The sequence below is a fragment of the Schistocerca cancellata genome, chromosome 9, assembly GCF_023864275.1.
Source record: "Schistocerca cancellata isolate TAMUIC-IGC-003103 chromosome 9, iqSchCanc2.1, whole genome shotgun sequence".
NCBI lineage: Eukaryota > Metazoa > Arthropoda > Insecta > Orthoptera > Acrididae > Schistocerca > Schistocerca cancellata.
Window position 1 is genome coordinate 261,079,404 of NC_064634.1, and position 27,532 is coordinate 261,106,935.

At 40.2% G+C, this 27,532-nt stretch overlaps 1 protein-coding gene across 1 annotated transcript in view; it reads left to right on the forward strand.

Moving 5' to 3' along the window:
* LOC126100424 (NADH-ubiquinone oxidoreductase 49 kDa subunit-like) overlaps nt 1–27,532 on the forward strand; it is a 169,062-nt gene that overhangs the window by 83,557 nt on the left and 57,973 nt on the right. The window contains exon 4 of the mRNA XM_049911028.1: nt 8,208–8,409. Within this exon, the coding sequence (XP_049766985.1) occupies nt 8,208–8,409 (202 nt within the window). The remainder of the gene's footprint in view (nt 1–8,207; nt 8,410–27,532) is intronic.

A 27,532-nucleotide genomic window follows, 5' to 3' on the forward strand; every position in this document is an offset into this window, starting at 1 on the left:
CAGACACCTGGCTGAAAATGACTTACAAGTTCATGGCACCCTCCATTGATAATTCTGGAATTCAATAAGTTGTTGGCCCACATGTAGCCTTCATGACAGCTTCCACTCTTGCAGGCATATGTTCAGTCATGTGCTGGAACATTTCTTGGGCAATGGCAGCTCATTCTTCATGAAGTGCTGCACTGAGGAGAGGTATTGATGTCACTCGGTGAGACCTGGCATGAAGCCGGCATTCCAAAACATCCCAAAGGTGCTCTGTAGGATTCAGGTCAGGACTCTGTGCAAGCTAGTCCATTACAGGGATGTTAGGTCATATAACCACTCCACCACAGACTGTACATTATGAACACGTCTTCATTCATGTTGAAAGATGCAATAGCCATCCCCAAATTGCTCTTCAACAGTGGGAAGCAAGAAGGGCCTTAAAACACCAATGTAGGCCTGTGCTGTGATGATGCCACACCAAACAACAAGGGGTGCAAGCCCCCTCCATGAAAAACATGACTACACCATAACACCACCGCCTCCAAATTTTACTGTTGGCACTACACACACTGGCAGATGACGTATACTGGGCATTCAACATACCTACATTCTGTCATAGGATTGCCACATTGTGTACCATGATTTGTCGCTCCACACAACGTTTTTCTAGTGTTCAATTGTTTAATGTTTTCTCTTATTACACCAAGCAAGGTGTCGTTTGGCATTTACCGGTGTGATGTGTGGCTTTTGAGCATCCGCTTGACCATGAAATCAAAGTTTTATCACCTCCCGCCTAACTGTCATAGTACTTGCAGTGGATCCTAATGCAGTTTGGAATTCCTATGTGATGGTCTGGATAGATGTCTGTCTATTACACATTACAACCCTCTTCAACTGTCGGCGGTCTCTGTCAGTCAACAGATGAGGTCGGCCTGTATGATTTTGTGCTGTACGTGTCCCTTCATGTTTCCACTTCACTCTCACATCAGAAACGGAGGACATAGGGAAGTTTAGGAGTGTTGAAATCTCATGTACAGACGTATGACACAAGTGACAACCAACCACCTGACCACAAATGAAGTCCGTGAGTTCCGTGGAGTGCCCATTCTGCTCTCTCACAATGTCTAATGACTACTGAAGTCACTGATGTGGAGTACCTGGCAGTAGTGGCAGCACAATGCACCTAATATGAAAAACATATGTTTTTGGATGTATCTGGATACTTTTGATCACATAGTGTATAAATAACAGCAGAAGTATATAATTCCATAGATTACTGCCATCATCTCCTTCTCAGTTGTGGAATAATTTTGTTCTTTTTGTTAAACATTCAGGATGCCTATACTACAGGATGCTTTTTATCATCTACATTCTGTCCAAGGACAACCTGCAAAGCTGTATTACTTCCATCACAAAACTGGATAAATTCTTTTTCAAAACTGGGCAATATCAAAACTGGTCTGATGTCAGTGCTCGCTTTAAAATATTGAATGCCTGGTAGACAATTCAAATTTTGCTCCTTTGCAAAACAAACAGTTCAAAGGTCCAGCAGTTTCAAAAAAGCTCTTTATAAACTGACAATAATAATTACAAAGATGATGAAACTGCCTTCAGTGGCAAAAAATCTGAACTACTGAGACCAAGTATGGATCTATTCTTACACCTCCCTTGCTAATTATATACCCAAGATAATTTACTTCTGTTGCTGCAAAATGACATTTATCAATGATTAGCATTAGTTGTGCTGTTCTCACTCTTTTGAACACCTCCTCCAACCATCTTACATGCTCTTCCATGACCTTAAAAACAGTTTTATGTCATCCAGATAGATCAAACATTGTTTTGTTTCAGTCTCCTAAGTACACTAACCAATAATCCCTGAAAGGCGGCGGGTGCATTCTGGAGACCAGAGAAGCTATCTTTGGCCAAGCCTCTGCCCTGCTTTTATGTGATGATATCCACTCTGTAAATCCAATGTGGAGAAATAGTTACACTGACCCAAGTTGTCGATAGTTTCTGTTATGTTTGGTATCAGATGTGCATTGGTGATCATTCGTGCATTGAGGTATTAGTAGTCACAGCAAAACCTGTATTTTTTAATGTCATCTGGTGACTTTATGGGATCCAAATTATGAATGCCCCCCCCCCCCCCCCAGGGACTATCACTATACTCAATAATACTGTCAACTATATGCTGGTCAATAAATTCTTCCATTATCACTTTGGAACCTGATATGGGTTCTCGTATAGTGGAGTGTTATTCCCTGTTGGTATTCTGTGTTGTGTATGTGGCATTGCTGGTAACAGACAACTCAGATTAAACAAATCCATGAACTGCAGTAACAGAGCTACCATTGCTTCTCTACCATTTCCCTGTAAATGTCGCACTTTCTCACGTAATGCAGATGCCCTGATGGTTTGCTTGCAGCAGAGATCCTCACTTGATCTGTCCATGTCATCTTCCTCTGAAAAATCCTAATTAACAATTAGTTAACTCTTTGGCAGACTCACTTTGACCCTGCCAAAATTATGAAGACTGACCGGAACCATAAAATCTCCATCCATGTCACTGATGCATACCGTAGTCCCGTGTACAAAACAGTGTGGCTTCTCGCGTTTTTCATTAGTTTCCAATGGCTCCACAACATATAATAAATCCTTATGTAGGTCCATATCTATGCTCACCCAGATCCACTACCCTGTACATCGCTGTATTGTATCACATGGGCTGATCTTTAGTGTCTGTGTCCATGGTTTGGTTTATTGGGTACCACCTTCATGATTGGTGACCTTTGTGACAGTGTAACACTTGTAGCTGTTGCCCCTAATGGAAACAGTGCCACCCCCCCCCCCCCCCCAGTTCAATTGTACACTGCAAAAGATCAATTTTTGCATGATGTTTAATAAGAAAGTTGGGCACCAAGATCACACAATACCCCTCACCAACATGTAGCAATACTTTTACATGCTCTCAAAAACAGTTATTTCCCACATTAAAACTGAACTTCAAGTCATTATTACCTACTCCACATGACTACAGACACATGAGCACCTGTGCCCACCATAAATTTATGTTGCCCACCATTTACTTTGCCTAGGAAGCAACACTCCAGCTCTGCATATGCTTCTGTAGTCTTGTGTTCTACCAGGAATGCTGTCTGATGGATGAGGCATTCCATTCCCATTTAATGGCCAAGTATTGGGACATTGCTCATTCTGTGCTTTCTTCTGACAATCACACACTATATGGCCCACTTCCTCTCATTCATAACATTCAGGCTGATGTGGCCTGTGTGGCCACATCTAAAACATTTCACTTCAGAAGAAAAAACACCACGATCACCATGTAGCAATATTGATCTCCTCCAATTGCATTGCAATTCTAATGGCAGCTCATAAGTCACTTGGATTCTCCATTCTGACCTCCTTGATGTATCAGTGGAAATACCTCTTAGAAACACATCCAGAGTCTTATTCTCCACTTCATGCAGTATTACTCTATTGGCCTCCGCATTTGGTGTTAGTTCAAATGTTTGTGAGTTCAGTTTCCTAATTCTGTCAGAGAAGGACTTCATTGATTTGCTGTGCTCTGTGATAGTCCATTAAGTTTTTCCGTAAAGAACCTCACACTGTTTGTTTCCGATAGTGCAGTATTAGACAAGAGATGACTTTGGATGAAATTTATAATGAATCAAATGTTAACATAAAATTTAATCTATTCCATGATAATTTCCTATCCTTATTTGAAAATAGCTTTCCACATATGCTAATCAAAAGGGCATTAAACAGGTATATAAAAAAAACCATGGATCACTAGAGGGATTAAAGTATCTTGTGAAAGGAAAAGGCAAATTATCTGTTGGCAAGAACAAGTAGAGAGCCTGTGGTAGTTGCACATTACAAAAACAACTCAAAATTACCAAGAAAGGTTAGTAAAATATCAAGGAAATGCACATAATCTCAAAAATCAATAATTCTGACAACAGACTTAAGGCTGTGAGGAATGTACAGGGCTATTACAAATGATTGAAGCGATTTCATAAATTCACTGTAGCTCCATTCATTGACATATGGTCACGACACACACTACAGATACATAGAAAAATTCATAAAGTTTTGTTCGGCTGAAGCCGCACTTCAGGTTTCTGCCGTCAGAGCGCTCGAGAGTGCAGTGAGACAAAATGGCGACAGGAGCCGAGAAAGCGTATGTCATGCTTGAAATGCACTCACATCAGTCATAACAGTGCAACCACACTTCAGGACGAAGTTCAACAAAGATCCACCAACTGCTAACTCCATTCGGTGATGGTATGCGCAGTTTAAAGCTTCTGGATGCCTCTGAAAGGGGAAATCAACGGGTCGGCCTGCAGTGAGCGAAGAAATGGTTGAACGCGTGCGGGCAAGTTTCACGCGTAGCCCGCGGAAAATTGGCTCATGCCACAACTGGAGACCGACAGTGCCAACTTCATCTTTCAACAGGATGGTGCTCCACCGCACTTCCATCATGATGTTCGGCATTTCTTAAACAGGAGATTGGAAAACCGATGGATCGGTCGTGGTGGACATCATGATCAGCAATTCATTTCATGGCCTCCACGCTCTCCCGACTTAACCTCATGCAATTTTTTTCTGTGGGGTTATGTGAAAGATTCAGTGTTTAAACCTCCTCTACCAAGAAATGTGCCAGAACTGCGAGCTCGCATCAACGATGCTTTCAAACTCATTGATGGGGACATGGTGCCCCGAGTGTGGGACGAACTTGATTATCGGCTTGATGTCTGCCGAATCACTAAAGGGGCACATATCAAACATTTGTGAATGCCTAAAAAAACTTTTTGAGTTTTTGTATGTGTGTGCAAAGCATTTTGAAAATATCTCAAATAATAAAGTTATTGTAGAGCTGTGAAATCGCTTCAGTCATTTGTAATAACCCTGTAGTGAAACAAGAGACAGGACAAGCAGCCACAGAACAGGATAACATCACTATTGAACTGAATGGAAGGGCTATAAATCATGAATCACAAGTAGCAAATAATTTAATAATCATTTCTTAAATATAGTAGAAAGTTTAGGGACAACCAGTTCAAGAGAAAAATCATTGCAGTATGTTGAAAAAGTAATCTCATAAAATTCAGCCATATGGATGTATCATCAACTTCTTCTTCTGAAATTAAGAAAATTATACATTCTCTCAGAAACAAAAGCTCATATGGTTTTCATGGTGTTTCGAGTAAGTACTAAAGATTTGTTCTTACATAATAAGCCTAGCCTTATCTGAAATATATAATGCATCTCTAATTCAAGGCAGTTTTCAAGAGAGACTGAAAAATGCCATTGTTAAACCCCTCTTGAAGAAAGGTGATAAGAGAAATGTCAACAACTACCAACCTCTTTCACTGCTGGCATCATTTTCCAAAGTTTTCAAGAAGGTGATGTATTTTAAAATAGTATCTCACCTTAACAACAATATTACAATAAATAACAATTTGGATTTCAGAGTAGTTGCTCTTCTGAGGACACCATTTACATGTTTACTCACCAAATTTTACAAACAAACATTAAGTAATAAACATTGCCGGTTCGATATTTTCTGCAACCTATGTAAGGCATTTGACTGTGTGAATCACAGTATTCTCCTAGATAAATTGAAGTTTTTAAGGGATTGATGGTACAGCCAACCTGTGGATAATGTCATATCCAACCAAAAGAATGCAGAATGTTGTATTTAGTAATTCAGCCAAAATGCCTTATCTGCCTTTGAGCATGAAGTGTATACCAAATATTGTTTGCATTTATTATTGAGAACAATGTGCAATGTTGACAGTGAGCATATTTTATCTCATTACAGTACTGTTGTTACAGATGGGAGCTGTAACCTAAGAGAATGTGATGCTGACGACAATAGTAAGAAAGGGATAGATTGCTACTCTTCAGAAAAGGAAACACAAACACACATTCACACAAGCAAGCATGCAAGCAAGGCATTCTGATCTCAGCTGTTGGAAATGGCACTCATGTGTGCTTGCTTCTGTGAATGTGTGTGTTTTCTTTTCTGCAGAAGGCTTTGGTCAAAAGCTAAATATGTAATAATCTTTTTGTTGTCCCCGCTTGCAACTTGAGTAGCAGTCCATCCTTTTCCTAATATTGTTGATATTCCAACCTGGAGTTTCCATAGAATGCATTGCTGAGAGGTATTTGAAATTTGAACAGTAAAAATACATATTAATAAGTTATACTGTGAAAGGTTCATTTCTTTTCTAAAAGTGGTTACCATATTTACTCGAATCTAAACCGCACCTGGGGGGAAAAAAAAAAAAAAAAAAAAAAAAAAAAAAAAAAAAAAAAAAAAAAAAAAATCCCGACTCTAAGCTGCACCTGAAATTTGAGACTCGAAATTCAAGGGGAGAGAAAAGTTTTAGGCTGCACCTCCAAATCGAAACAAAGTTGGTCCGTTGTAATATGAGACACAATTTAGGTCGAATGAATGACGATATAGTTACAGTAGTTTGGTTCGAGTCGTAAACTTAGCAGTTAAGCTTTATGAGGTAGCCATTGCTATGCGACAGGCGCTCCGTCCGTATTTATACGGGTACCCTTCCTTTTTCACGTGCTTCGTCTGGTTTGAATTGATTTCTTATTTTGCTTTGATGTGATAAGCGCCGATTTCTTTGTTGTAGGTGTTTGCGTCACTCTAAGCTGAAAATGCATTACTGTACTGTGTCATGCATTTTTTGTCGCATTCTGATAGTGCGTGTTTACAGCCTGTCGCCGCTCGCGGCATGGCTTGCTTTTGTGCACGCTACCGCCACTTACAATTAAAAAAAAAAGAGAAAGGAATCATCTCATTAGTGAAACAATGGCAAGGGACTGCTATTTGTTGTTACTTACACTGCTGCTTTCTTTGATAATGATCAACAACAACCAAATAATAGACTGCGTACGATAGAACATGTTCTGAACGAGAGTTAGGCGAAAATTTTTCTCCGTTTGAAAATCATTGCGGCCGCTTCTTTAGTACATCAAATTCTGCACAGAAATTAGTCATCTTAGATTTAAAAATCTAGTAAGTTGCCCTGCTTCATTTCTGACTATATCACTATTAGGCATAAGAATAATACGAATATAAACATGACACGATACGTATATTCTTCCGCGTTTGCTGTTGTGTCACTGTAGTTTATTAAGCAGACAGGATTTAAATGAGATAGCAGCAAACACGAAAGAATACATGGCAAAATGTTTATATTCATATTATTCTTATGGTGAAGAGAATACTGCATGTGATTCACATTTCATCAGGTTCCTATTAGCAACAATCTCTTCTCACAGGCAGGAAAAATTCATATTGACAAACATCCCAAACAGTCTTGCTAGTCGGATTTTCGTAGTATATTGAAATTCTGCTACATTCGAAGATGAACAATACGGAATTTGTATTTACTTCGTTGGATAATGTATGAAAATGCAGTGGTCGAAACTCGGGGCGGAGAAAAAAAACTCGTCTTCCACCTTTTTCTAAAAAAATTATTTACTGATGCAGAGGTTTTGGCGCCAGTATTTATCTTTGTGCCTACAAAGCATGCCTGTGTAGCGCTACATATATTCGATGGCAGAAGTTAGTTCTGGTGGCACCTACCAACATTTTTCAGAACTTCCGCTTGCTTTGCACTTGATTCTAAGCCGCAGGCAGTTTTTTGGATTACAAAAACCGGAAAAAAGTGTGGCTTAGATTCGAGTAAATACGGTATTGAAACAGTAGTAGTCAATGAAGCAATTGCTACCTACAACTTGTACATACACCAGTAGGCTGTTTTAAATTTCTTTATCTAAGTGTTTAAAATTGTATGTTAATTTGGTCAAAAATAGATGATAGTTCCACCAAAAATAGCTGCTAATTTTGCCAAAAAATGCTACATTTTATGTCTCTGTCAGTAATCTATGCCACAAATTCCTATCAGTCTACTTTTACAATTTTTGCTCTCTACTACTCCTTCTACTGCCAAGTGTTTCAGAGAGTTGTAAATGTTATTCCACAAACTTGTCTATTTTAACAACAACAATTTTTTAAATTGCAAAAGGGGTATTGTTCCATAGAATCTTCCATCTCACCTGATTCACCTGCTGAATAGTTCAATGCTAAGTCAACTGCTTCCAAGATCTTAATATTTATGGAATTAATTATATAAGAAATCATTTTTAAAAGCAATGCTTTCCTCTTACAGACTGTGATGCGAGCAGATCCTCATATTGGTTTATTACACCGTGGAACTGAGAAATTAATTGAATACAAGACATACATGCAGGCTTTACCATACTTTGATCGACTAGACTATGTTTCAACAATGTGCAATGAGCAATGTTACGCTTTAGCTGTGGAGAAGCTGTTGAATATTGAAGTACCAAAGAGAGCTAAATACATAAGAGGTTTGTAACTGGCAAAACCTTCAGCTTAACTTGTTATTTGTGTGCATGCAAAAAGATACTATCCTCACAAGCTGTGGAACAAATGTATGAAAGTGAGAACATAGGCTATGTGAAGAGTGAATTGTATTTTAACACTGTAGAGAAGCAGCTCACCACTGATCTTAAAGATATAAGATGTGTTTTTTATGTAAGTACCATTTTGAAACCAAAATAAAACAAGTAGTCTTTTTTCTTAGTACTTTTATTTTTATATGAAAACATGTACTTTGATCTATTTTCTACATAATTCCCACCAATATTTGGTATGTTTACATTTGTTTGTGAGTATTTGATATGCTTCCTCCAATTGAAAATCCTGTTGACTGTGAAATATGCCCTATGATTCATTTTCTTAGTGCTAAAGGTGTGAAAGTGGCTAAAATTACCATCAGATCAGTGAAGTGTATGGAGAAAACATTATAAGTAATGGGATGGCATGGAAACAGATGAGAGCTTTTAAAAATGGCTGTATGAATGTGCATGATGAGGAATGAAGAATATGACCTTCAGTCATTTCCGACAATTTGGTGCAGAAAGTTGTTGAAAATGTGAGAGAGAACAGACAATTTATGATTTTGACATTACGTGATGAGTTTCGTCAAGTGTCAGCAAGTGTGCTTTAGGCAGTTGTTGTCTAATCACAGATGACGGTTCAATCCCGCATCTGGCCATCCTGATTTAGGTTTTCCGTGATTTCCCTAAATCGCCCCAGGCAAATGCCGGGATGGTTCCTTTGAAAGGGCATGGCCGACTTCCTTCCTCTTCCTTCCCTAATCTGATGAGACCGATGACCTCACTGTCTGGTCTCCTCCCCCAAATCACACAAATCACACAGAAGATTTCTATGAGGATGGTATGCAAAAGCTGGTTGCATGATATGATAGCTGCCTTAATATTGGTGGGAATTATGTAAAAAGTAGATTAAGTACAGACTTTCACATAAAAATAAAATTGCTAAGAAAAATATTCTGGTTTTATTTGTATTTCAAAATGGCACTTACTTAAAAAAACACACCTTGTTTTCACAAATAGAGCATTCAAGATAGAGCTCTAGATCATGATTGAGATAGCTCATAATAAGTAACTAAATCTGGAAAATACAGATGTCTCCTTCTGAGAACTTACATGTACAGGGATTTATGCAGAAGCTCTAGTATGAATGCCTGGAGATGATGTGAATGACTAAGACGTTGATAAACATCATCTAAGTGACTCAATTTCTGGCAAAACACTTTGATTGTATCTTGGTGTGGACAGTTGTTACAGTTATGTATACTAAACCAGTCTGAACCTGGTGGAAAGACTGGACCACACTGTTTGGTGATTTACATGTATTTGTGTAGCAGCAAAACTCCTTCCCATGGTGGGTTCAGTAATTTCAGTGTTTGAGCTCATACGTCAGTATTTACTGCAATACACAACTCTGCATACAAATACTTACAATCAACACATTAAAATTGATACTTGCAATGTTGGCACAAGCATCTGTCTGATACTGAAGATCTGCTGCCCAATAACCGCTGCTTCACATCCTATCTTGCATTAATTCCAAGTAAATGGCAACTACTTGTGTATGTTTAAATAAATGTTTAGATGAGCTTTGGTGGATCACTGATTGTTGGTTGTTGTTTTACTCACCAGTCTTATGGGTGGTATGATGCTGTTCTCTATTCTGAAATTTTCTTCATTTCAGAGCACTCTCTCGGTAATTAAAAAACCATTTACTTTGTGGGGATTTCCATGTAGGTTTTCTTTATAGGGTCTACATATACTACTAACTGCTAAAAACTTAAAAACAGTCCTAAGTTTTTCTAACAAATACCTCAAGATGCTAATAGACACAAATTATACAAATACACAAATGAATTTGTTAGTTATTTTACACTTGCTGTGTGTGTGTGTGCTGCAAAATACTAACACGAATTCTTTACAGACGAATGGAAAACTGGTAGAAGCCAACATCGGGGAAGATCAGTTTGGATTCCGTAGAAATATTGGAACACGTGAGGCAATACTGACCTTACGACTTATCTTAGAAAATAGATTAAGGAAAGGCAAACCTACATTTGTACCATTTGTAGACTTAGAGAAAGCTTTTGACAATGTTGACTGGAACACTCTCTTTCAAATTCTTAAGGTGGCAGGGGTAAAATACAGGGAGCGAAAGGCTATTTACAATTTGTACAGAAACCAGATATCAGTTGTAAGAGTCGAGGGGCATGAAAGGGGAGCAGTGGTTGGGAAGGGAGTGAGACAGGGTTGTAGCCTCTCCCCAATGTTATTCAATCTGTATATTGAGCAAGCAGTAAAGGAAACAAAAGAAAAATTTGGAGTAGGTATTAAAATCCATGGAGAAGAAATAAAAACTTTGAGGTTCACCGATGACATTGTAATTCTGTCAGAGACAGCAAAGGACTTGGAAGAGCAGTTGAACGGAATGGACAGGGTCTTGAAAGGAGGATATAAGATGAACATCAACACAAGCAAAACGAGGATAATGGAATGTAGTCGAATTAAGTCGGGTGATGCTGAGGGAATTAGATTAGGAAATGAGACACTTAAAGTAGTAAAGGAGTTTTGCTATTTGGGGAGCAAAATAACTGATGATGGTTGAAGTAGAGAAGATATAAAATGTAGACTGGCAATGGCAAGGAAATCGTTTCTGAAGAAGAGAAATTTGTTAACATCGAGTATAGATTTAAGTGTCAGGATGTCGTTTCTGAAAGTATTTGTATGGAGTGTACCCATGTATGGAAGTGAAACATGGACGGTAAATAGTTTGGACAGGAAGAGAATAGAAGCTTTCAAAATGTGGTGCTACAGACGAATGCTGAAGATTAGATGGGTAGATCACATAACTAATGAGGAGGTATTGAATAGAATTGGGGAGAAGAGGAGCCTGTGGCACAACTTTATGAGAAGAAGGGACCGGTTGGTAGGACATGTTCTGAGGCATCAAGGGATCACAAATTTAGCATTGGAGGGCAGTGTGGAGGGTAAAAATCATAGAGGGAGACCAAGAGATGAATACACTAAGCAGATTCAGAAGGATGTAGGTTGCAGTAGGTACTGGGAGATGAAGAAACTTGCACAGGATATGGTAGCATGGAGAGCTGCATCAAACCAGTCTCAGGACTGAAGACCACAACAACAACAACGTATGTGTGTGTGTGTGTGTGTGTGATGTATACCTTCCATGAATCTTGGTCTTTGCCAGGGGTAGGATGGCTTCCATGGTCAAGTGATACAGATAGTGTACCATAGATGCAACCATAATAGAGGCGATGTGTGGAGAGAGCTGCCAGATTTGTGATTGCTGAAGATGGTCAATAGCCTTCGAATAGCTGAAGGGGTAACAGTCTGGATGATTGACTGATCTGGCCTTGTATCACTAGCCAACATGGGTTTGTTACGTTGGTATGGTGAATAGTTGAAAGGATGGTGAAAATACAGTTGTTATTTTTCCTGAGGCCATGCAGCTCAACTGTATGGATTGATGATGACGGCATTCTCTCATTTAAAATACTTCAGAGATAAACAGTCTGCCATTCAGATCTCTGGGTGAGGACACTCAGGAAGATTTCATCACTAGCAGAAAAAAACTGGTTTTCTAGAGGTCAGAATGTGGAATGTTAGTTCCCATCATTGGGTAAGTAAGTTAGAGAATTAAAAAAAAGGAAATGGATAGGATCTTGTTGGATATAGTGGAAATTAGTGAAGAGTGGTGATAGGCAGAACAGAACTTCTGGGCAAGTGAGTGCAGGGTTATAAATATAAAATCAAATAGGGGCAATGCAGGAGTAGGTCTAATAATGAGTAAGGAAATAGGAATGTAGGTAAACTACTATGAACAGTGGAAATAAAAATGGAAATGAAGTCCCATGCTTCTTTACAGAGCGTAGGGGAACGATGCGGGAGACCCGCACCGCCTTACTAGGCAAGGTCCTAATGGAGGTGGTTTGCCGTTGCCTTCCTCCGACCGTAATGGGGATGAATGATGATGATGAAAACGACACAATAACACCCAGTCATCTCGAGGCAGGAAAAATCCCTGACCCCGCCGGGAATCGAACCCGGGACCCCATGCTCGGGAAGCGAGAACGCTACCGCGAGACCACGGTAAATGAATTGTAGTTGCCAAGATAGATGTGACACCCATGACACTAGTACAAATTTATGTTCCTACTAGTTCTACAGATGATGAGGTGGAAAAAATGTGCGAGCGATTAAAAAAAAATTATTCAGATAGTTAAAGCAGATGAAAATTTAGTTATGATGGGATACTGCCATTTGACAGTGGGAAAAAGAACGGATGGAAAAATGGTAGGGAGAATGGGGACTGGGGGAAAGGAATGGGAGGGGGAAGCCATTTGGTAGAATTTTGTACACAACATACTTTAATTGCAAACACTTGGCCTAAGAATGTATTTTCACACTGCAGTGAAGTGCGCACTGATTTGAAACTTTGTGGCATATTAAAACTTTGTGCCAGACTGTGACTCGAACCTGGACAGGCATAGGTCCGTTTCCAGTTCCAGTCTGGCACACAGGTTTAATCAGCTGAGGATACTTGGTTTAAGAATAAGGGAAAGAGGGTTGTATAGTCAGAAGAAGCCTGGAGACAATGGAAAGCATCAGATAAATTATATAACAGTGGGACAAAGATTTTGCAAAGTGGTTTAAACTGCATAATGTTTCTAGAGGCAATTGTATCACATCAAAATTCTCAATCATGAGACAAGTATGAACTTGTGATTGAGAATCTTGATGTGACACAATGTATCTAATGAGCAATTTTAAATAATTGACATAACACTACCTTTAATAATGACAGAAAATCGAAATGTGGAAGGTGTTTTTGGAAATAAAAAAGTGTGCTCAAAACATAAGAAAAGTTACTAAAGTGGATGCAAATGGCCACTTTGTCTCACTGCATTTTCATTCAAATTGCATAATGCATTGGTTATTAACCACAGTTTAAACTGAAGAAATTGCAGAAAGGTAGGAAATTAAGAAGATGGGACCTGAATAAATTGAAAGAATCAGAGATAGTTGAAAATTTCAAAAGGAGCATTAGGGAACAATTGACTGAAGCAGGAGAAAGGAATAGAATAGAAGGTGAATGTGTCTCTTTGAGAGATGAAGTAGTGAAGGCAGGAGAGGATCAAGTATGCAAAAAGACAAGATCCAGTAGAAATCCTTGAATAACAAACAAGATATTGAAATTAACTGAGAGAAGGAGAAAGTAAGAAAATGAAGCAGGCAAAAGGGAATGGAGATGTCTAAAAAATAATTCAGATTATCTATTCAGATTCTTTATTAGCCATTAACTACACGTGGCAAATGGGATTTATGTTGATATTTAATAGTAGTCACTATATTTATTACTGTTCACATTACATGTACAAATAATGTATTCTATATTAACAAGTTTACAGAAATGTAGTCATAATCTGAAAACTCAATTTTTACACTACTACGATATTTTGCACACTACAAGATGCACTTTTTTCTTTGAAAAATTTCCTCCAAAATTCAGGAGCATCTTATACTCAAAATTAAAATAAAAATGTCCAGTGTTTGATTTAAAAGCCCAACATAATATGGCAAATTGTTAATTGCAAAAATGAAGAAGAAAGACAGAGCCCTGAGGTACACCGCATTTGACTTTCTTCAAGGAAGAATACTTATTTTGAATTGATACAAATTGCCTCTTGTTATCTAGATAAGAATTAATTATTTCTAACGTTGTATTATTTATCTCATAATATTGTAGCTTGGCTAGTAAGACGTCAAAGGGGATGCAGTCAGACACCTTAGTTAAACAGCATAACTCCAGAGAGACTGTATTCTCTATTTCAAATGCAGTTAATGTCTGATTAACAGTTTCAAGGACTGCAGAAGCGGTATTTTTTCCTTGTCAAAAATCAAGCTGTCTACTGCAAAGGTTATGTTTTTCAAAGTAGTTACTAAGCTGTCTGTGAGAAATTACTTCAAATATTTTGGAAAAAACTGTGACAATAGACATGAATTTGCTGTAAATTAAAAATGGGAAAGCAGGTGTGGGTAAAGGAAAAATACAAGGCTGCAGAAGCAGGCTTAATGAGGTGAAAAACACAGACTGAGACATAAAACACAGACTGCCTATCACTAGGAAATCACTTCTGAAAAGAGTAATTTGTTAACAATAAATATAAATTTAAATGTTACAAAGTCTTTTCTTAAGGATAATCATTTGGAGTGTGCCTTGTGCAATAATGAAATGTGGATGATAACAGTTCAAACAAAAAGAGAATAGAAGCTTTTGAAATGTGGCGTAGCAGAGAATACTGAAGATTAGACGGGTAGATCAATAGCAGCATCAGCATGTGCATGTTTAATTCAGAAACCACCATAATAAATAGTGAGACTACTTAATAGTGAAACACAAAAACCCTACAGAGATACTTGAAGTAGTGCTGGCAGGAGTTTAACATATACCATGACATATTTCCAGTTAATTTTTAAAAATAAATAAATATAAAGCTCAACATTGTTCACAAGCTATTCCTAACTGTGAGCCTTTCTGTATCAACTGTTGTTTATCATCATCATCATCATCATCATCAACAACAACAACAACAACAAATACAACTCTGTATGGTATACACATCAACACTTTATAACCAGCCACAGTACAACATACGACACACAAGGCTGCTGCCCCCCCTCCCTTGAACTTTTGTTTTTAATATTCCATGGACAATGGTGATTGATGGTCAAAAGCAAAATTTATTATATACACTTCCAGGGATTTTGATATTTTAATATACATTTTGAGCTGTCATTTAGGACTTGATTTCAAATTGATATCTCACATGATCTTAACACAAAACTCAAACTAAACAGTAGTTACAACTGTATGAAATTACGTGCTTCTTGAAGAATAAAATTTTTGAAAATAAATTGTTGGAGCCTTTTTTTTTTAATTATTGTGGTTAACAGTCTGCAGTATTTATTGATGTTGACTTGACTGGTACTATAGAGCTGTTTAAACTTAACATTGTCTTCATTCATGCTGGGAACTTGAATGAAAACAACAACTGTTAAATTTAAATGGCACTGTAAGACTAGCTGAACAACTGGGAAGCTCAGATCACATTTACAGTATTAGTTGAATCCTTTGACAATACTGACTGGATTACATTCTTTGAAATTCTGAATATAGCTACCAAGCTACAACAGAAGTTTGTCAAAACACAGCCTGTGGGAACACTTAACTATATACCAAACACAGTGATACTGCAACCCTCCACTGGGAAAGAACTAAGCTGTGTTGTGTCAACCTAAAAAATAATATCTCAGCAGATATAGATGAAGTGCATGTGTGCTTGTTGAAGGACTACATAGTTGGTATCGTAGGTCCTTCCATGAACATCATAAATGAATCTTTCAATGCAGGTTGCTTCCCAAAGGTACTAAATACTGCAAAAGTCCTGCCTCTATACAGGGTGAACATTAGTAAAATCAACAAACTGCAGAGATGGATTCCTGACTGGGAATGGAGGAAAAAAGATCCTGTGAACATGTGTTGAGAAATGGACGGTGTGTGTGCAATGACAACAAACTGTTCCAGAACACAGTACACAGCTGCATCACATCCACATCACAGCATGTGTTCAAAGTAGCCTCCACTGGATTGCAGGTGATTGGGTTAGTAGCAGCTGTCATGCGGGATACACCTAATTGTACTGTGACTTACACCATGTCAGCAGGCCACTTGCCAGGAGCTTATACCAGGGTTCGTCTCAATATCCTGTAGAACCTGGTCCTCCAAATCTGATGTATGCACAGCCCACTGCCTCGCTGCATGTTTGTCCCTCTGAAAGAGCCCATGAGCACACAAACACACAAAAAGGGCTTGAAATTTTGTGTGATGTGGTTTGTGTCTTTGAAAATACTTGTTTTGGTATAGCTGCACTGCCTTTTGACCGTTTCCATCTGCGTTGCTATATTCGAATACCATTTCAGTTTGTTCCTGACATGAATATCAGACCATTCTGCTGCTTACAGTATGTTGCACCAATCACACAGCCTGCAACACACAAGGAACACCTGGCACATGGTCAGAAGAATTGTCATTTGTCAGTGCCATCTATTGTGGCAACGATGCTTTTCTTGACACATGTTCATAGGACCTTTTTTCCTCCAGTTCACGTCAGGAGTCTGTCCCTGCAGTTTGTCAGTTTTATTAATGTTCACCATGTATAAGAAAGGCAACCAAGAAAATTTACAAAATTAGCTGTCCATCTCTTTACACTCATTGTTTTTGAAAGTAATAGAAACATAATGGAAAATGCAGTCAAGGATTACTTAACAAAGCACAGTCTTCTGTGTAAAGAACAGTTTAGTTTCAGGTCTTGTAAAAGCACAGGATCAGCAATAGCTCTATTTACAAATATTGTAGAACCACTAGACAAAGATCATAAAACACACTTTTACCTTGAATTTACCAAAACATTTGGTACATTCGACCACACAGTTCTGCTGAATAAACTGGGTGCCATTGGAATAAGGGGGTTAGCAAATGAATGGTTTCATTCTTGCCTGAAAAACAGAGTGCAGTGGGTGAGGTCTCTTAAACACACTCCAATCATACAATAAAACACCCTTCTTATTTATTTATTTATTTCATTTGTGTTCTGTAGACCCATTAGCGATAAATTTCTCGGGTGTAGAACGTGCCATTTACATAGATTTGAGACATTTCTTTATAATAGTAGGTTGTACAATGAATAATATATTACATAGAAAAAATGTTTATAAGAATTGTTTTTTTTGTAAAAGTTACAAATTACATTGAACAGACTTACAATAGATCAAAATCAATCCACATATTCTCATACATAAATTTGTCCAGTGAGTAAATTGTTTTACTTAGAAGATACTGTTTAAGTTGATCTTTAAAAATACGTGGATCAGTAACTGACATTTTTATTGCCTGAGGGAGAGCATTAAATATTTTTATGCAAGAGTAGTGTACTCCTTTTTGCACCATACTTAGATTCTTTTGCTCAAGATGTAGATCATTTTTTACCCTAGTGTCATAGTTATGATACATGCTGTTCATTTCAAAAAGGGAATGGTTTTTACAAAAGAAACACATGAGAGAGAAAATCGACTGAGATACTGTTGTGAATATTCTCAGTTCTTGGAAGAGTTTTCTGCAGGAATGTCTGTAATTGACACCACACAGAATCCTATTGACTCTTTTCTGGGCTATGAGGATTTTGTTTGCCTTTGGTTGGTTTCCCCAGAATATAATTCCATAGGCCATCAGGGCATGAAAATAACCAAAATAGGTAGCTTTCAAAGTATTTAAGTCACTGAAGGAAGCAATGGCACGAATAGCGTAACTTGCTGAGCTTAGTTTTTTATGTAGGTAAGGAATGTGTAAGGACCAGTTTAGATTGCTATTAACAAGTAGACCCAGGAACTTTGTTGACTCCACTCTTGCTAAATTCCCATCATTGTATTTAACTTTAATCTCCCCTTCGATATTTTGGCTTGTATGGAATTGAATCAATTGAGTTTTTTCAAAATTTAGTGATAATCCATTATAGGTAAAACAGTTAAAGGTCTCCTGAAAAATTTCATTTACAGTGATTTCAAGATTAGTATTTGTTGAATTGTCTACCAGAATCGTTGTGTCATCGGCAAACAAAGTAAATTTTATCTTAGCCGTTGTACACATTGGAAGGTCATTTATGAAAATAAGGAAAAGTAGAGGACCCAGAATAGAGCCCTGTGCGACTCCACAGTTTATTGTGCCCCAAGAAGAGGACACTGGTTCCCCATTAGTGTCATTTACCATGACTTTCTGTTTCTGGTCCTTTAAATAGGAGGCAAGCCACATCCCTGCTTCTCCAGTTAACCCATAAAATTCTGCCTTTCTTTGAAAAATCTCATGATTCATGCAATCGAACACCTTAGAAAGGTCACAAAAAATTCCAGTTTGAGACATTTTATTATTGATTGATTCAAGAATTGCATTGGTGAAAGCATATATTGCATCTTCTGTTGAGATGTTTTTCTGGAATTGACTTTTATTGAGAATATTGTATTTACTAAGATGTTCAAGGATCCTTTTGTGTACAACTTTCTTGAGAATCTTGGAGAAACAAGTTAAGAGTGAAATAGGACGATAATTGGTTACTTCGTTTCTGCCACCCTTCTTGTACAATGGTTTCACCACTGCATATTTAAGTCTATGAGGGACAATTCCTAGTCTCTGTGATTCATTAAAGATGTGGCACAGGACTTCACAAATGAAAATGTGTGTGTGTTTCAACGCTTTGATGGAAATACCATAAATACCAGTTGAGTTTTTGTTTTTCATGGTCCTTATTATCTTATTAATTTCCTCAACAGTGACAGGAAGCATGCTAATCTGGGGTGTTGCACTAAGTCCACTTCTTTGTAAAAGATTCAGAGCCTAATTTATAGAACCATTACACCCTATTTTATCTGCTGCAGTCAAAAAATGCCTGTTGAAAATTTTTGCAACATTTTCACCTTTATCAATGATATTCCAATTATGTCTAACTTCAATATTTTCTGCATCAGTTGAGTAACTAGCAGTTTCTCTTTTAATAATACCCCAGATGGTTTTTATTTTGTTGCCAGAATTATCTATTTCTGATTTGATTAACATACTTTTTGCCTTTATCAGAACTTCATTTAAGATCTTGCAGTACCTTTTATAATGAGCTCTTATTTCAGGATCATTAGTATTTCTGAGAGAAACATAAAGCAGTCTTTTAGTCCTACATGATGTTTTTATTCCTTTTGTGAGCCACTGTTTGCTGGTGTGGCGTAGAGCACCATAAATATCAATATTTGTTCAGTGTATAAGTGTGCTATTTTTGAGGAGAGGGCTTTGGGAGGATGTTGGCCACCAACGGCAGTTAGCCTCCGGACTTGTATCTGTGTAGAAGCAAAGTGCTAATAAATCTGTATCTGAGAGAATTCTAGTTGTTTACCTACAACTATATCCTATTCCCTCACTGGTGACCCCACTTTTTGTGTAATATGCGTCCGAGTTACCGCCCGAAGGTTATTTACTCGCCTACCGCGTCGGGTTTCTTTGCGATCGTGAGGGCCGTTGTTGAGCTTCAGACAATGGCCTTTCAGCACTCACCACCGCCCCGATTTCAGCAACATCTCTCCAGCACTCCTGCCGTCATAGTGGACATGCTGCAAGACTCTTTGGAATCCTTCAGCCTGAACATGCAGTGGAATTCATCGAGTGCCACCAGTTTCTTCCGACCACCAATGGTCGCGGACTCTGGCTTTGTTAGCCTAGACCTTTCCACGTGTTGTTTGGAACATCCCTACTCCTGTGTCGAATGCACAATTCAATACAGTTCATGGCATCAAGCGAAGTTTTGCTACTTTGAAAAATCCAGTAGTAAATTCAAACTCAAATCAGTTCCCGCCATATGTGTATCCTTCCGCGCCGGCTACTCAACAGGTGCTCAATGCTCGCCAAACAGCAAATATCACACCGAGTGTGCATCCTAGTGGACATGTGTGGGATCCTTGTGTTGCTTTTAATCAAGTCAACAATTCTGTGCTGGACAGTAATTACCTGGACATCAACCAGCCCCACCACTCACGGTCGAGTGAATACAGTGTGCATAACGGACATTCACCAGCATGCTTAAGTGGCTTCTCTCTGAGCTACCATGTCAATGAGAATGCACCTCCGGCGTCAAGTGAATTTCGCGATACCCGCATTACGGGATGCCAATAATTCGGACTCGCTGTCTTCTGCATGCTCTACTTCCGTCCGAAGAAATAGGCACACCTCCGCAGTGACTGCAGTGCTGAATCTGCTGAAGCTACCAGACTTCAAACCCGCTCATCCGGAGTGCTGGTTTAACCTGGTTGAGCAAACATTCAATGTCTGTGCTTTGGACGGATGATGCACGCTTCGCATGCCTCATGAACCATCTTCACGACTGTGTCGATTTAATTTTCGATCTGGTCAAAGCACCCCCCCTAGCAGGGAAGTATGCTGTGGCAAAACAGACGATACTGGAGCGCACCTCGAAAACCAGGAGAGGAAATGTGCGACAGCTCGTCTACAAAGAGCGTCTCGGTGACATGTCTCCGTCCCAGCTGTGGCGGTGCATCCATCTTCTTGTTGATGAGCAAGTTATGCCTGATGACACGCTCACGGAAATCTGGACAGAAAAGCTGCCTTTGCCTGTCCAGAGTGCAATCTCTGCATATGAAGATAGGCCAGTAAATGAACGGTTAGGCACCGCCGACAGAGCATACTCTGCCAGGCAACGTGAGCTCCGTGCACTGCATTCTGAACGTGACCGCACTAAGAAGCTTTCTGACACCACGCCCTTGTCTGGTGCTGCTAATAACAAGTTAATTAAACTAGCCACCCTGCCTGCACCTTCAGCTCCCCGCGATGACAGTGCATCGGCCTCTGTGGAAGACTCTGGGTCACATACTCTGTCACCTACCAATTACCCACAGGAGCACAGGCCCGCCCAACCTTACTGTTCCTTCCACGCAAAATTTGGGGAGCAAGCTCGCAAATGCCAGTCACCATGTTCTTACCCAAACTCCAACCGCAGGTAGGTTGCGGTGCCACCTCCTGCGATGTAAACGATGGGCACCATCCAACGTTGCATTCCGTTTCAGACAACAACAGTAAGTGTGGTCGAGTCTTTGTTCGCAATTTACAATTAGGTGTACGTTTTCTGGTAGACACTGGCGCAGACGTCTCTTTGCTGCTGGTTCGCCTAGCAACCAATAAAGTGCAACCACAGCAAAACAGTACTTCGTGCAGTGAACTTGTCTACCCTACAGTGTTCGGGTTCTACTCTGTATACAGTGAAACTTTCGCGCAAGTGCAAGCTGGAGTGGACGTTTCTAGTGTCAACAATTGAAGAACCTATTCTCGGAATTGATTTCCTCAAGCACTATCAGTTTTCACTAGATTTTGTGCAAAATACTGTGTTTTACCCCCCAATAAACAAACATATTCCTTTCGCTCAGCCGAGTGACAGTTTGGCTAACACCAAACATGTATGCTGTGCTAAGAAGTGTTTAAACCTATCCTTGGAACTGAAATCTTGGACAAACAAGTGGCTAGTGAAGTGCGCCAAGTCTTTGAAGTTGCGGATGGAATGTATGGAAATGCTGCTGCATCTCCGCAACATACACCATGAGTTGGCCTCCACACAACAACGCCTCGCGACACTACAAACAGACAACTCGTCGGCTACAGACAAGGTCAGTCCGTGCCAATCTGGTGTTCCCGTGCCCGTGCACGTTAACGACAATGTTGTGAACTCTGTTAACTGTGTCACCACCCCCTCTTGTAATGACAGTGTATGTCCGAGTACTCATGTTCCTTGCGTTCCGAATGGACAATTAACCTCCCAAGCTCGTGGCAATGAACTACGGCAATCTGCTGTTTGGCCATGCCCACTCGTGCCTACAGCGCTCATAGCGGCGCGGCCCACTACCAAGAATCAGTGTACCAACCTCGCCCACACGTGCGGCCTTTATGCAGCCTACGAGTGGTTGGCACACCTGTACTTCCGTGCCCTCAGTGCCACAGCTTTGCCCGTTTCCCATCACCTGCTCTGCTTCACGGATATCTGACTGTCGTGCCATGCCATGTATTGCAGTAGTCACTAATGGCACAGTTCATCGGTTACGTCTAACTGATGATGGGCCACCCATGTCGCAACGCCCACACCGCCTCAAGCCGGAATTTATGAAAATTGCAAAAGAACAATTAGATGATCTATTACAAAAGGGAATAATTGAGCCTTCTTCTGGTTACTGGGCTAGTCCTATCCTGTTTGACCAAAAGAAAGACGGTACTTGGCGTATGGTCAGAGACTATATGCGTTTAAATGCCCGCACTATCATTGATAAATACCCGGTCCCACACATTGCGGACTTCAATCATGTGCTCGCAGGTGCAAAGTACTTCTCTGTTTTGGACTGTAAGCACGCATGTCATCAGATTCCTATGGCTCCGGAGGATATTGAAAAGACTGCCATAACCGCTCCCTTCGGGCTGTTTCAATACAAATTTATGCCGTTTGGGTTGAAAAACGTCCCCCAAACGTGGCAACATTTCATCAATCAAACTTTATCCCATCTAGACTTTTGTTTCATATACATGGACGACATATTGGTTTTTGCTTCTACTTTGGAACAGAGTGAGGAGCGTGTTCAAGTCGTGACAGATATTTTAGCAGCCACTGGTATTGAACTGAACAATAAAAAGACTCAATTGTACCAATCATCCGTCACATTCCTAAGTTATGTTGTGTCATCGGACGGTCTGACACCACCGCAGGACAAGATCAAGCCTGTTCTCGAGATGCCATGCCCCCAGACCTATAGGGAATCACGCAGGTTCATCGGAACAGTTAATTATTACCGTAAACATTCGCCAGCCGCTTCTGCGGTGCAGGCTCCTCTCACAGATGCTCTCGCTGTCCCACAAACTTCTGGCACCCGCCAGGTCCCATGGACACCAGACATGGACAAGGCATTTAACGAACTCAAACAGCTGTTGACCTCCGCTGCCACTATTGCTCACCCACGTGCGGATGCCACAATGCCACAATGTTTATCACTACTGACGCTAGTGACAATGCTGTCGGTGCAGTACTGAGTCAGACTTACAATGATGTTATGACCCCCCTGTAGTTTTTCTCAAAAAAGCTAAACAACGCGCAGAAGAAATACTCAGCATTCGACATAGAATTACTTGCAGTTTACGAGGCCATAAGACACTTCAGAACTGATGTTGAGGGTTGAGATTTCTATGTGCTCACTGATCACAAGCCGTTGGTTCCTACCATAAAAAATCCTGCGGCTGACCTGCCCCCATGATGCTTTTTTCACATCGATTACATCTTGCAATTTACAAATGACATTCACTACATCCGAGGAGCAGACAATGTGGTTGCTGATTTTCACTCGCGCGTTGGTGCTGTCACAACCTTAATTGACTTAACGGACCTACCTATGTTACAATCGGCAGACCCCAATACCATGCAGTTAATTTCAGACCACAGCTCCTCTCTCCAACCGGTACGCTCTACTTTCCCTGGCATATCTGACTTAGTGTGGGGTGATGAATTGACTGGTATGTTGTGGCCATTCATTCCTAAGCCCCTTCAATGCCAGGTCTTTGACAAATTACACACATTAGCACACCCTGGTGTCAAAGCTTCCACCCGTCTGGTATCTGAACGGTTTGTCTGGAGAGACATGTGCCGTGACTGTCAGTCTTGAGCCAGGGCATGCGTGTTGTGTCACCAGAACAAAGTCTCCAGGCTCACTTCCCCACCCATTGGCTGTTTTGCCCAACCGCCAGGCTGGTTTCACCATGTTCATGTGGACCTCGTAGGCCCTTTGCCCCCCTCCGAGGGTTTCCGTTACTTGTTTACAGCTATTGACAGGATGATTCGGTGGGCTGAGGCTGTGCCTATTCCAAACATTACCTCTGAGACAGTAAGTTGAGCATTCTTAGATTCGTGGATCTCTAGATTTGGCTCACCTGTTTATCTCACCACTGACCAGGGATGACAATTCGAGTCTTCAGTTTTCTCTGACTTATGTAAAATGTGTGGTATTGTCAAAATTCATACTTCCGCATACCACCCCCAAAGCAATGGGCTTGTCGAGCGATGGCATCACACCTTAAAGTCTGCCTTGCATTGCCATGACTCACTATGGACAGAAGCACTGCCCTCCGTGCTTCTTGGCCTTCATGCGACTTTCAAGGAAGACCTCAAGGGTTCCGTAGCCGGGTTTGGGTATACCCAACTTCTGGTTTTGCCTGGAGAATTAGTCACTCCTACCCCACTTCCATGGCCCTCTGAATTCCCTTCACTTCTTGAGTGAGTGCATTTGCACTGCAGCAAAATTCAGCCACCACCTCCGGCTACTCGTACACCTCTGCACGTGTACGTACCGCGCACACTAGGCTCTTGTGAGTATGTGTTTCTCAGAGACGACTCAATCAAAGCCCCACTTCAGTCGCCCTACACAGGTCCTTACAAGCTCGTCAAACGCTCCAAGAATAACATGTATCTCCTCATAAAAGACTCGGTAACCACTGTCTCACTCAACTGAGTGAAACCAGCTTTCATTGAGCCTCAGGTGAACCTCCCTGATTCTGCCCCTATTTCTCCCACTCCTGCTTCGAGCGGCCATCCGTCTTCTCATACCATATATTCGGGTATTGATCCTCCACAGCGTGCTTCTCTGCCGAGCACTGCTTCTTCTCCGCGTTCATCTAATTCGAGTGGCCAATCTTTTCGAGGTTTCACTCCTCACAAATCTCGCAGTCGAACTGCCAAACACTCGGATTCTACCATTGTGTTACCATCTTCATGTGACAGCTCTTTGTCACGCCGTTCAATCCATGCTGGCTCCTCGTTGCCTTCGGTCATGCTCCCTCGTCCATCAGCTAATCGCCCGAGGTTGTCACCTGCGCAGTCCAGTGCACCTGCCACCCCCCTCTTCGCAGATGCTTCCCCCTGCCAAGGCTTTCCCACACCTCCCTGCCTCCCTGCCATTGCTTGTACAGGTGCCACCAAAGAATTCACAACACATGTACACCCTGATGACATACATGAATTATCTGCTGTTGTAGATGGCGATACACTGTGTGTGGTACTCACGTGTGACAATGTTGAGTGCAGAAACTCGTGTGGTGCGCCGCTTTAAATTGAGCACAAGTGCTGCGTGTGGCAATATACGTGCCTTTGTTAGGCCTTCTGGCAAGGTGATTCTCCGCCTGCCTGCTGACGAAGTGCTACACCTCCACTCCAGGGCGGGGCGTCATCTTCAGCCGCCGGCATCACTTGCTGACTTCGCTGTCGAAGTACCGGGTTTCAACCCCTGGTCTCCTACCAGTTGACCGCTTCTGCCTGACGCGGAAGAAGTGTACGTTACCTTCCTAACTCCCCTCCCCCCCCATTCACTGGGACGTACTCCATACTGCGCAGGGGGGGGGGGGGGGGGTATGTGGCATAGAGCGCCGTAAATATCGATCTTTGTTCAGTGTATAAGTGTGCTATCTTTGAGGAGAGGGCTTTGGGAGGATGTTGGCCACCAATGGCAGTTATCCTCCAGACTTGTATCTGTGTAGAAGCGAAGTGCTAATAAATCTGTATCTGAGAGAATTCTAGTTGTTTATCTACAACTATATCCTATTCCCTCACTGGTATGGCTCTGGTACTTGTTCTTTGCAATTCTAAGAGGGAAGACAGTTTCAAAGTGGCAAATAAATTCATTTATAAATAGGTTAAATTTGTCATTGACTTTCAGTGCTCTATAAATTGGACTCCAGTCAGTGAGTTGAAGATAAATGTTGATCATGAGATTTTCATTATTAATTACCCTGAATGACCTTTTACAGACTTTGTCCTTCTTGTGTGGGCATATATCATTGATAGTTTGCAATTGGCCATCATGGTCTGAAAGACCATTTAGGACTTGTTTCACTGTTGCATTGGTGTTTCTATTTTCATCAATGAAAATATTATCTATAAGACTTGAACAGGAGTTTGTAACCCTTGTGGGGAAGTCTACCATGGGTGTGAGGTTGTATGTGTTCATTATATGTAGCAGGTCAGCTCTACTACTATCACAATCTAGAAAGTTAATGTTAAAGTCTCCTAAGACTACAGTATTTTTATTTTTTTGAATATATACGGGATAGAAGAGATTCGAGTTGCTTAAAGAACATACATTGCTTCCCTGATGGCGCCCTATACACTGTTATTACAATGAGTGACAGGGTCTTGGTGCTAATTTCTATACCACAAGCTTCAAAATGCTGATCAAAACAGTATTTTGTGAGCTCTAGAGATCTATACATTATATTCTTTTTTACATATATAATTATACCACCCTTCTGCACACTGTTTCTACATAAGTGAGAGGCAATGTGATAGCTATCTAGATTCAGCATATTGATACCCTCCTTTACATGGTGTTTGGTAAAACAAAGGATATCGGCATTATCAATAGTATTACTGTCACTAATATTCACTGTCAACAGTTCTAGTATACTTCTTAGCCCCCTTATATTTTGATGGAAAATACACAGTTTGTCACCCAGAGTATATTCATATTGGAGCATTTCAAGGAAATGTATTGCCTCCAATTCTCTTCTTGATGTACATATATCAACTGTTTTTCCCAGTGTCAAACAGGGTAAAAATTACTGTTTGATCATGACAATAACATCATAATCATTGCTGAGTCACCAAATGTACAAAATAGGTAAGCTGAAGACATCTTTATGCACATATGCAGGTAGATATAAAACAAAAATTTAACTTCAATATAAAATACAACCTAACAGTATAAGTTCCCACATTAGCGAAAAACCCAACAATAAATTCCTAAATGTGAGAGATGAACTGACAGAATGTATATCGATGACAAAATTCCAAGGCATGCATGTCAACTCAAAAATAAAATGGACTGAATGTATGACTCTCTTCGAGAAGCAGATTGCTTAGCTTCAGTGTACTATGCACTTAGAATAGTATAGTAACTCATCTGCTAGAACAAAATATTTTGCCTGTGTTTATTCTATAATTAGTTACAGTATAATCCTCTGGGGAACAAATGAGCAGAATATACAAACAGTCTAAGCTACAAAAAAGGACTGCATGAATCACAACAAAAAGTAGGAAGAGAACTCACTACACTGAATTTTTCCAAGTGAACACATTTTGCAAACAATAGTCCACATAAAGAAAGATGTCGACCTGATGCTACAAACAAGCCTCTACATGAACACAGATTCAGATCCAGACATGACTTACATCTCAGAAGGAAAAACAAAACAAACAAAAAAAAACTAAATAGTGTGCTATAGTATGGAATTAAATGTACAACAAACTTTCACAAGTGACAGAAGAGAAAAGTGAAATACATAACTTCAGAAATACCCCAAAATTACATTAGAAAATTGTTTTTATACCGTCAAGAATTACCTGAAACGGTATGTAAATTATGTTGACAGTTA